Source organism: Sorghum bicolor, chromosome 1 (assembly GCF_000003195.3).
Source record: "Sorghum bicolor cultivar BTx623 chromosome 1, Sorghum_bicolor_NCBIv3, whole genome shotgun sequence".
Lineage (NCBI taxonomy): Eukaryota > Viridiplantae > Streptophyta > Magnoliopsida > Poales > Poaceae > Sorghum > Sorghum bicolor.
In genome coordinates this window covers 19,694,300-19,704,257 of record NC_012870.2, presented here as the reverse complement: position 1 = coordinate 19,704,257, position 9,958 = coordinate 19,694,300, and the positions used below count along the sequence as shown (strand labels likewise).

Here is a 9,958-nt window from a genome sequence, read left to right as displayed (position 1 = left end):
GGCAATTCAACTTCTTTGATATATTTATATCTCTCCAACCAGTTAGAGACGCCTGAGTTACCCTAGTCGGATGACCAGGCGGCGGAGTGATATAAGCTCACAACTCTAATAGCTAGACAAAAATTTTATATTTATGGTCATGAGAAATAGAACACAGGTTAGATTTATTTTGGGAGAAAACAAGCTAGGAATGTGTTAGTGTTACCGGCTGGCCTCGTTCGTTGGGGCTTATCAGCCGAATCTACCGACCATTTAGCAGTATTTTTCTCTAACAATAAATCAGCCAACAGTACTTTCTGTCAGGGTTTATCAGGAAAAAAAAGAGTCAGTACTAACACAGACTTCGCCGTCAGCCATGCACTTTTGTTCCCCGTGTTTACGCAGAGAAGACATCTCGGTTTCGACGCTTCGTGTAGCGTGACAACAAATTTCGTGAAAATCTCATGATCGTACACAGCGCACGGTTTATGCCGCCGTCACGGCCTTCCTCCGATCCCGCTCGAGCAGCCCCCGGAGCACGACCCGTTTCTTGTGATCTGTCGAGTCCTCCACGTCGTCAACCGCCGCCTCCTCGGCGCCGTCGCCTGCCGCCGTCTGCTGCCGAAGCCTGGACAGGGCGACTAGCCAGGCGCACACGCAGGCCACGGCCCAGAGCCGCCCGCCGAGCAGCCCCGCCATGGACACCGCGATCACCACGGACAGCCCCACCACAGGACCGAACGCGCCCACGCCGCCGCCGGCCCCGGTTTTGCTCGGCTTGGTGTTGGTGGCCGTTCGCGTCGTCTCGGCCGGAGGAGCACCCGGCCGGGGCTGCTCCGCTCCGCGGGAGCTGCCGCCGTTGCTGTTGCTGTCACCGGTGGCTTGGATCCGCGACGCCTCGGACGGTGAGTTCTTATCGCTTTGTGACCGCCGCCGCCGCCGCGGCGGTGGCGGCTGCTGCTGCTCCGTGCGCTCTGGGTGCCGTTGTTTGCTGCGGCCGCCGCCGCTGCTGTCCATGGCGGTGTTCTGTGATGGGCAGGGAAGCACAATATTACTGTACAAAACACGAACCTACGGCACACGGTCCAGTGTAGTGCTTGCTACCGAGCTTTTTTTTACTTCTCACCTCGCGTGCAGGCGCCAAGAAGCAGCATCCCGGGAGACGAAGCCCCTGGCCCTTCCGCTTCCAGGACTCCTCCTCGCCGGTGCCGCGCCTCATCACCGCCGAATCAGCCGCCGTCCCGACCAGGTCGCCGTCCACCGGCCGGACGGTGCGCTTCTTCCTCCGGCGCCGCCGCGACGTCTCCCACGGTGTCGTCGTCGTCCCCTCCGGCAACGCCTCCTGGCTGCCGAAGCAGAGCAGGGTGACCCAGCTGAGGTTCCTCCGGCCACGCCGTCGCCCGCCGCTCGCAACTTCTCCCCCGTGTGCCGTAGCCGTAGCCATGCACGAGCGAATGCACGCGCCCGCGCGGGAGAACTGGTGGCAATCCCGGACTCCGCCGATATTAATTAGTGAGGCAGCCTTCGAACAAGAATGATTAGTTAATGGCTAATTCCCGCCATAATCAGACATGGTTTGTGCGTCAACCATCGGATTATCTGAGGGAATCTGTTCTGGGTGATTGGCGCCGAAGCAACGACGAGCGGAATTATACGGTCAAGTACGGCAGTGCCGACGAAAGTCGTCCGTCACAGCTTATGACTTGTGCAGTACGCGCCGGAGCAATTGCCGATGGGACGAATCGGACATCTGGATGAGGGAGACTCGCATGCCATGACGACAAAAAGGAAGACACAGCACTGTTACACACAGAAACGAGGGTCCTGTTTAGTTTCGAAAACTTTTTGATTTTTAATACTGTAACACAGAAACGAGGGTCCGTCACAGCTTATGACTTGTGGTGCATTTTCGCACAAGATATGCACCGTTGTATAGCGAGGATAATAACCAAACATGATCTCGCTATTGGCCCTTTCATCTCTTGAAAATTTAAGTTGGATCTTGTCTCCATGTTGTTTTATAATCGGAGAGAGGTTATACTGGCCCTTTCGTTTGGCTACTAAGCCATGATAGAAAGTATTATTGGCTGATTTGTTGTAAAAAAAACACTGCTGAATGACTGGTAGATTTGGCTGTTACTTCCAAAAATATTGGAGAGTCAAAACATTTTAAACTTGACTAAACTTATATGATAAGATATGATATTAATTAAATATCATTAGATTTTCATTAATTATATTTTTATAATATATCTATTTAGTGTCACAATTTTTTATTAATTTTTTTAAGATTCTTAAAATGCAATTTACGATGGAGGGAGTACTTCACTAGTTCCATCTCCAGCCCATATAATTCCACTTCCGTGTTTTTTGTTTTCGGTCCACGGGCCCGTTGACTAGCAGTAGCACGCCCCCAGATAGGTTTGCCTCGCGCGAGAGGCGAGACACCGGCCCCCAACTTCCGAAAAAACTTCAGAGGTCGTGGAAATGGCGGCGGCGGAGAAGCCCGCGGCGGTGCGGCAAGCGGAGGAGCTGGTGGAGAGGGAGATGGGCGGGCGCGACGCCTCCCACGACGCCGCGCACGCGCTCCGCGTCCGGGACCTCGCGCTCTCGCTCGCAGCCGAAGAGGGCCTCTCCGCCCCCAGCCGCCTCCTCACCGTAACTAACCACTGGCTCGGCTCTCCTTCATTTCTCTGTATCATGCGGTCCCGGCACTGAAAATTTCCCGGTTTTCTGATCCACATGCCGTTTGGTTGCTCCAGGTGGAACTGGCCTCTCTCCTGCACGACGTTGGTAACTCCCTACTCGCAACAATTATCCTTTATCGATTTCGTTTGCTTAACCTCTGCAATCCATTTGAGTATGACTAGTTTCTTTTTTTTTTTGTGCAGGAGATTACAAGTATACCAAGTAAGGGTGCTTCTAGTGTCTTGTTGAGTTCGTTCCATGTGTTTTCAAAGAGTGGAAGGAAGTTGAATTAGAGTTTGTCGAACCATTTTTGTGCTGTAGAGACCGTGCATTAATGATAGACTGTTGACTGTGTTGAGGAGCTAGTTTGATCTTTCATATGTGATGAATTGATTACATAATTGGATATTGGGTAGGAACAATGTGGAGGACATGAGCGTCGTGGAGACGTTTCTTCAAGAGGTAGGATTGGATGAAGCCCAGAAGGATGAAATAGTGGCGATTATTAAGGGGATGGGTGAGCTATTCAGTATTCACTTATTCAGTTATCCATGCTTATGCATATGTAGTATGTACTTTATTTTTGTTTAAAGACAGATTTCTTTGGGGGCACACTCTAGTTCAAACAATTCATTTCTGTTGCTTAGTCCTCTTTGACATGCATGTGTCCATTCTATTATGATCTCAGATTATTTCTCTTCGTCCACTTGTTCCTTCACTTATACTGTTGCAGAGAGTTTTAGTTTTTAACCGAAGTCAGCAGGGGAAACCCCAACCTATATTTTTTATATATTTTTTATTCCAGACCTGTTGGATGCTACCCAGCCACTAGGCTAGACACCCTTCGGACAGAGAATTTTAGTTCATTATGATCTTTGCTAAGATACCTGTTTGCTATTACATCATCTGAATACCCCCAAGTACCTCACAGGAAAAAGGAACATCCATTAATACGCTTAATGTATCATTGTTAGTTCCTAGTGAATCATTCTTGCAATTATGCTCAAAATGTCTTTCTAACCCTTTAATGAACTGCAGGGTTCAAAAATGAAGTTTCGAATAAATCTATTGTTGATCCCACCCTTGAGTTTGCAATTGTACAAGACGCAGATCGCCTGGATGCAATTGGAGCAATTGGTAAGTACTTAAGCGGAGTTTTGAATTCTGTATGATCCGAATTTCTTTTAAAAATTATGATGCGATACAACTATACAAACTCTAGTTATACCCAACCTTTTCCAGGCCCGTTTGTTACTGTGTTTGTCTATTTTCTTTGAATTCTGCTGGAAGAAATCCACTGAATGTTTCCTTCGCTATTAGTTTTTACCAAATAGACCGTTGTGGGAAAATACCACTGTGTATCTCTACAAGCATTGCAAACCCTGACTCCTACATAGAGAAGGACTCCATCAACTTCTCTTAGGGCTGTCATACATATTTCATTTGTCCCAGCAGTTGTCTTCTAACAACATTTATTTCCTGTAGCTCTTCGCCTACCTGATATTCTGTAATATGCTAACCGCAATAGTGTACCACCAGCCATATGAATCTCGAACCTGATATGTAGATGTGAGATGTATGTTAACTTATGCAATAATTCCTCTTAAACATGAAGATGAGCTAAAGCAAGGATAATATAAGATGAAACCGCTATTGTTCTTTACTAGTTTTCTTGTTGACTTGACCCAATAAATAAATGCTTATAGATTTTCTCCTGATTATGCATTATATGGAGAAAGAAAACCAAAGTTGCACATGTTTTTGGCTACCTTTTGTAGTTCAAATAAGAACTGTGTGTTTAGTCTTCTCATGTGATACATGTAGGTATTGCAAGGTGCTTTACATATGGTGGGAGCAAGAACAGCGCATTGCATGATCCTCGAATTCTGCCACGTGATAACTTGTCAAAGGAAAAGTACATGTCCAAGGAAGAGAAGCAGACATCAATCAATCATTTTCATGAGAAGCTTTTTAAACTGAAGGACATGATGAAGACAGAGGTAATGGTTCATCTTTTTTATAGAATTCTTCTGACTGCCGCACATCCATTTTGTATAAATTCAGGAAGGAAGCACTGTCCCTAGACCTAATGAACCTAGTAAGAGTTGTACAGTTTTAGGTCTAGTTTGCTTCATTTTCCCTTTTGAGGAAAATTAGTTTGCTTCATCTATACACATAATTGTGGGAATTAGATTGCTTAGTACTACTCCCATTAGTATGGATTGATGTCATGATTAACAGTCGCCTGTTATTTGTTCCCTGTTTGTTTTTTTATGCATGTCATACAGGTTTTACACACTCGTTCTAGTATTCCCTTATCTTCTCGATATGTACTGACACGTAGTTCACTCTGCGCATAGGCTGGGAAAAGGAGAGCTGAGAAAAGGCATAGGTTCATGGAGGACTTTGTGGCTGAATTCTACGAAGAGTGGAGTGGCAGGGCTTGAGGTTGAACTACCAGGTTTTAAACTTGTGTGAGAGTGTGCAGTTGGCCAACCATTTCTCAACAGCTGATGATGATGTTGTCGACCTGGCATATTTTCTGTTGATGAAGCCAGGCAAATATACAATGCAAAGCCTATTAGATTGGCTGAACAATCATACGGCCCCGTGTTAAGCAGTCAACCCACTAGCACTCGTGGTTGACGCTGGGAGCTGGAGTACTTTGCCAAATCCAACTTGGTCGTAGATAGCACCGAGTTCAGTTGATTTATGGCAAATCTATTCAAACAGATGCCATGGCATCTTGTTGCTGTTGTACTGCAATAATACTGCTACAATATACCGGTTACATCACCCCAAGGTCTAATTGTTTTGCCATCACACATATACATATAAATTTATACATATGCAGAAGTTCTATACTACATGTAATCGGAACAAACGAAGTACATAATAACAGTATATATATAAACTACAAAGGAAAAGAGACAAAACGAAAAACACAGAAATCTTGTTCCACATCAGCACCAACTTCATTCCACTCACACAGTGGCACAACGAAGAAGAGTCCTGCTGCTTTCATGTATTTCTTCAGTCTGAGCCTCATTATCAGCAGCAGGCTCGGCAAAGGCACCACAAACGCTCAGAGCTTGGTCTTGTCTCTCTTGGTCAGCGTCACCTTGAGCCCGTGCTTCATGTACATGGTGAGCGCCAGCTTGGGCGCGACGGGGTGGCCGTCGACGACATGGACGCGGTAGCGGTGGAGGATGGAGGACGCGGCGAACTTCATCTGGTAGTAGGCGAAGTCCTTGCCGAGGCACAGACGGGGGCCGCCGTTGAAGGCGGTGAACTTGTAGGCGGACTCGCTCATGAAGCGGCCGTCCCGGAGCCACCGCTCCGGCTTGTACTCCCGGCAGTCGTCGCCCCAGATGCTCTCCATCCTCCCCATGGAGTACATGGCGTAGATCACCTTGGTGCCCTTCTTCAGCACCGTCCCGTCCGGGAACACCTCGTCCTCCACCACCTGTCGTGTGTATTGCATCAGTACGTACTGGAATTAGTTGTGGCTAATTTGTTATCAATTGAGATGTATGGTCTCAAATTAAGGTCCCATTTGCACGATACGTAATTAAGCTTCTTGGTTTAGCTATCGGTGATCAAGATCATGATCAGAACGGAATTTTGGTGTTTTTTTTTTTTTTTTGCTAAACAGATGGTCTCAAGGTCAGGTTCTTTCTTGGCCGATATCTTATCGCTGAATAGTACACTAATTTCAGTAGGTGGCATCGGCAGCTCCTCCTTAGTCTTTCCAAAAAAAAAAATACACTAATTTCTTTCAGTTAGACCAACGACTATGTGATGTTGAGGTGATCTGGTGCACCAATTAGCCACCTACTACTTACAGTGCAGTAGGAATTAGCTACTCTTAGATTTACTTGTTGCCAATCAGTAAATCCCCTTTACGAGTCTAAGTTATCTCCCCCAAAATGTAAAGAAAAAGGGTAGTTATAAACTAGTAAGATGGGTGCAGCTACTGAACTGTAGCTGAAACTTGGCCCAACAGGCCAACAGGCGTCTTTGTCAGGTCTTCAAGTCTTCACCAACAAGTATACCCCAAAAGAACATGTAGGCAACGTCTAGATGACCAACTTGCAACCTAATAAACTCCTGCCCACGTCCCTTTTTTTTTCTCCTCTCTCATGTGGCACATCAACTTCAAGATGTGTTGGACCCGATCAGAATCAGCCTATCATTAGTTCCGTGCATGATGCAGCTGGCCAGCTTCCAACTGTAGAGGATCTAGTTATATAAGTGTAACACAGTGACAGGGACTCTATCAACTCATTTTCGGTACTACTAACACCCAACCTCAATATATCAAGAAATCAGCCTCAGATTTCCTCCTCATGACATTGTTTTATTGTGCACTTCTCCTATATGTCAGATGTTGATCTTTTGTTGCTGTTCAAATAACAAGTAATTTTATCACTTGTTTGGCTATATATAAAAAATTATCATTTGTCATTTGTCCTTTTAACTGTACCATACCAGTTGATTGCGTGAGATTGTTGACTAAAAATTCAAACACCTGAATTTATTGTGTTGTGTTGGTGTAGGGATGCAAATCTCTTTGCAGCTTTGGTGTCACCATTTTCACCATAGCATGCATGGATTCCAATCAAATTTCCTAGCAGGAGAACCGGTTTATTTCATTCTCGTTTTCTAGTGCCCAGGGGAATTGGTTTTGATCGGCAGCTTATACTTTTGCATGCAATTCATGCAGATTGCAGCTTCCAAGCCGTACCTCACATGCAGTCAGAGCCATCTACTCACACACTTTGGGACTTGGCACTACAAGGACTAGTTAGTTTCACCGAACGGCGACCACGTCAATACAAGAGCTAGCGAAGCACTCCTCCATCCAAAAATGTAGAACGCGTGCTCCTTTTACTTGTCACACACGCTTGTTTTTTTTTCTAAACAAAATGTTTGTTCAGGTAAGTTCTCAAAAATGTTTGAAATTTTGGAGGAGCTTTAATCCCGTTCGCTTGAGCTTATCTTTCAAATCTGTCAACCACTCAGCAATATTTTTCTCTCACAACAAACCAACGAGCAATACTTTCTGTTATGACTTATCAGCCAAGCGAATAAGCGTTCCATAACTTAATGTTGTATAATGTAGTGTAGTATATCAAGCTTATGCATATGTCGATGAATAATACACGTAGTATGCATGGCATGCATGGTTTGAGTATTGGGCGTGCTAGCTTGCGTACCTCCTTGTGGTCGACGGGGACGGACGGGTAGAGGCGGAGCGCCTCGGAGAGCGCGGCGTGGAGGTACTCCATCCGCTTCACCTCCTCGGGCCTGAACACCAGCTCCTCCTCCTCCACCTCCCTGCCTGCCGCAGCCTCCTTCCGCGCCGCCACGATCCCCTCGATCTCCTCCACGATCTTGGCCTCCACGCCGGGGTTCCTGCCGAGCAGCCAGAAGAACCACGCCAGCGCCACCGACGAGGTGTCGCGGCCGGCCAGGATGAAGTTGACGCAGATGTCGCGGAGGAACTTGTCCGTGTACGGCCGCCCGTCCTCGTCGCGCATCTTGGTGAACACGGTGAGCAGGTCCGACCTGCCGCGCCCGGCGGCCTCGGCGGCGAGCTCCTCCTTGCGCCTGCGGATCACGTCGTACGCGAACTCGTCGACGCCGGCCAGGCAGCGCTGGAGCACGCGCTCGTGCCCGACGCCGAGCGCGCGCATGGCGCGCCACACCGCGGTGGGCGTGATGAAGCGGATGGTGGTGGCCTCGGTGGCGTCCTCGAACGCCCGGGCGAACGGGATCTCCGGGAGGCCCGGGCGGAGGCAGCCCGGGTCGACGCCGAAGGCGATCATGCAGACGTTGTCGAACGTGAGGCGGAGGAGCACGTCCTGGAGGTCGACGGCGGCGCCGCCGCCGCCGCTGGCCTCGGCGTCGGCCAGCACGGGGAGCAGCCGGCGGTGCACGAGCTCCACGAGCGAGCTGGCCGTGAGCGCGCGGAACTCGGCCGAGTGGAACTCGAGGCTGGCCGCCTTGCGCTGCCGCCTCCACACCTCGTCGTCGGCGCCGAAGATGCCGTCGCCGAGGAGGTCCCGGACGGTGTCGCGGAAGTAGGGGCCCTTGGGGAAGCTCCCGAACCGGGTCTTGAGGAGGTGCTCCAGGTTCCGCGGGTCGGCGGTGACCACGCACTGGAGGTTGGTGAACCACGGCCCGCGGAACGTGAACGTGCCGCCGCGCGCCTTGAGCACGCCGGTGATCCACTCGTACATGTCGCCGCGGAGGCCCAGGAGCAGCGACGGGAGCATGCCGACGAGCGGCCACGTCGGCAGGCCCTGCGTGCGCCGCTGCCGAAGAGAGTGGATAGCCACGAAGATGGACACGGCCACCAGCAGCTCCACCGTCTGCACCTCAGGGAGCAGGCTCGCGAGTCCGCCGCTGCCGCTGCCGGCACCGGCCGGCGCAGCAGCAACCGTGGCGTTTTGCGAGACGGCGGTGTCCATGGCGCTCATGGATGGATGGAAGGGTGTTGGCGTAGGCTGGGCAAAGAAAGGTGGTGGTGGTGGCGGCGGCGGCTTGGTTTGTGTGTGCGCTAGCTGCGTGAGTTCTTGGAGTGGGTGCCTGACTGAGGGTGCTGCAACTGCAATATATAGATATAGGCCGGCGTGCGTGTCTGATGCCGGCCGGTGTGGTTGCTAGCTTGATGGCAACAACATACATACGGGCCGTTTTGATTTGGTGAGCTGAAAGTCTTGAGAACGAAACTAGGTGAACTCATTTTGTCACACGCGTCCACGCTAAAGCTGGGGGGGGGGGGGGGGGGGGGGGTGAAAACAGATTAATTCAGAATTAAAAAAACAGATTAATTTGGTGTCACCATCAGTAATTAATATGTACGTGCATTACCCTGTCCAACATATGTGACTACTGACAGTACGTCCTGCAGCGGAAGTTCTAGATCCGACGCTCGACGAGACATGGCCGTGTGCCCGCTCTTTCTTCCCTTTTTTTTTCCTTCTATATGTTTCTTGCCTTTCTTTTTTTTTCTCTTTTCCTCCTACTTGCTGTCAGTAAAATTCTGTTTAACTACATCCTTTAAAAAATCTTACAAAGAAAGGTAACTACGAAACCTAGTAAAAAAGATGTTGAAACTTCTAGCAGTGCAAGGCAGATTAAGTTCTTATATTTTATATAAAAAAACATGCTTAATGATTAGTTGTGAAAAAAAATTCCAACAATTTTTATGAAGGTATTGAATAGAGAAAAAATTATTAGAGTTGTTTGCAATAGTTCCCAAAAATAAAAGTTTCTCTAAAAG

The 9,958-nt window shown here is 48.7% G+C and overlaps 3 protein-coding genes across 3 annotated transcripts; 1 reads left to right on the top strand and 2 right to left on the bottom strand.

Annotated features, from left to right (window-relative positions):
- LOC8067392 lies at positions 1-1,950 on the bottom strand. Its single transcript, XM_002464417.2, has 2 exons — positions 1,106-1,950; positions 1-1,005 (listed from the first exon to the last, which is right to left on the bottom strand). The coding sequence occupies exons 1-2, from the start codon at positions 1,421-1,423 to the stop codon at positions 466-468; spliced, it is 858 nt and encodes a 285-aa protein (XP_002464462.1). The 5' UTR covers positions 1,424-1,950; the 3' UTR covers positions 1-465.
- Positions 2,363-5,476, top strand: LOC8067127 (uncharacterized protein YpgQ). The gene is made up of 7 exons (XM_002467008.2): positions 2,363-2,637; positions 2,742-2,772; positions 2,871-2,889; positions 3,084-3,184; positions 3,706-3,804; positions 4,492-4,667; positions 5,028-5,476. The coding sequence occupies exons 1-7, from the start codon at positions 2,467-2,469 to the stop codon at positions 5,112-5,114; spliced, it is 684 nt and encodes a 227-aa protein (XP_002467053.1). The 5' UTR covers positions 2,363-2,466; the 3' UTR covers positions 5,115-5,476.
- On the bottom strand, positions 5,480-9,143 carry LOC8067126 (cytochrome P450 86B1). The gene is made up of 2 exons (XM_002464416.2): positions 7,887-9,143; positions 5,480-6,133 (listed from the first exon to the last, which is right to left on the bottom strand). Exons 1-2 carry the CDS (start codon positions 9,141-9,143, stop codon positions 5,753-5,755), a joined length of 1,638 nt encoding a protein of 545 aa, XP_002464461.2. The 3' UTR covers positions 5,480-5,752.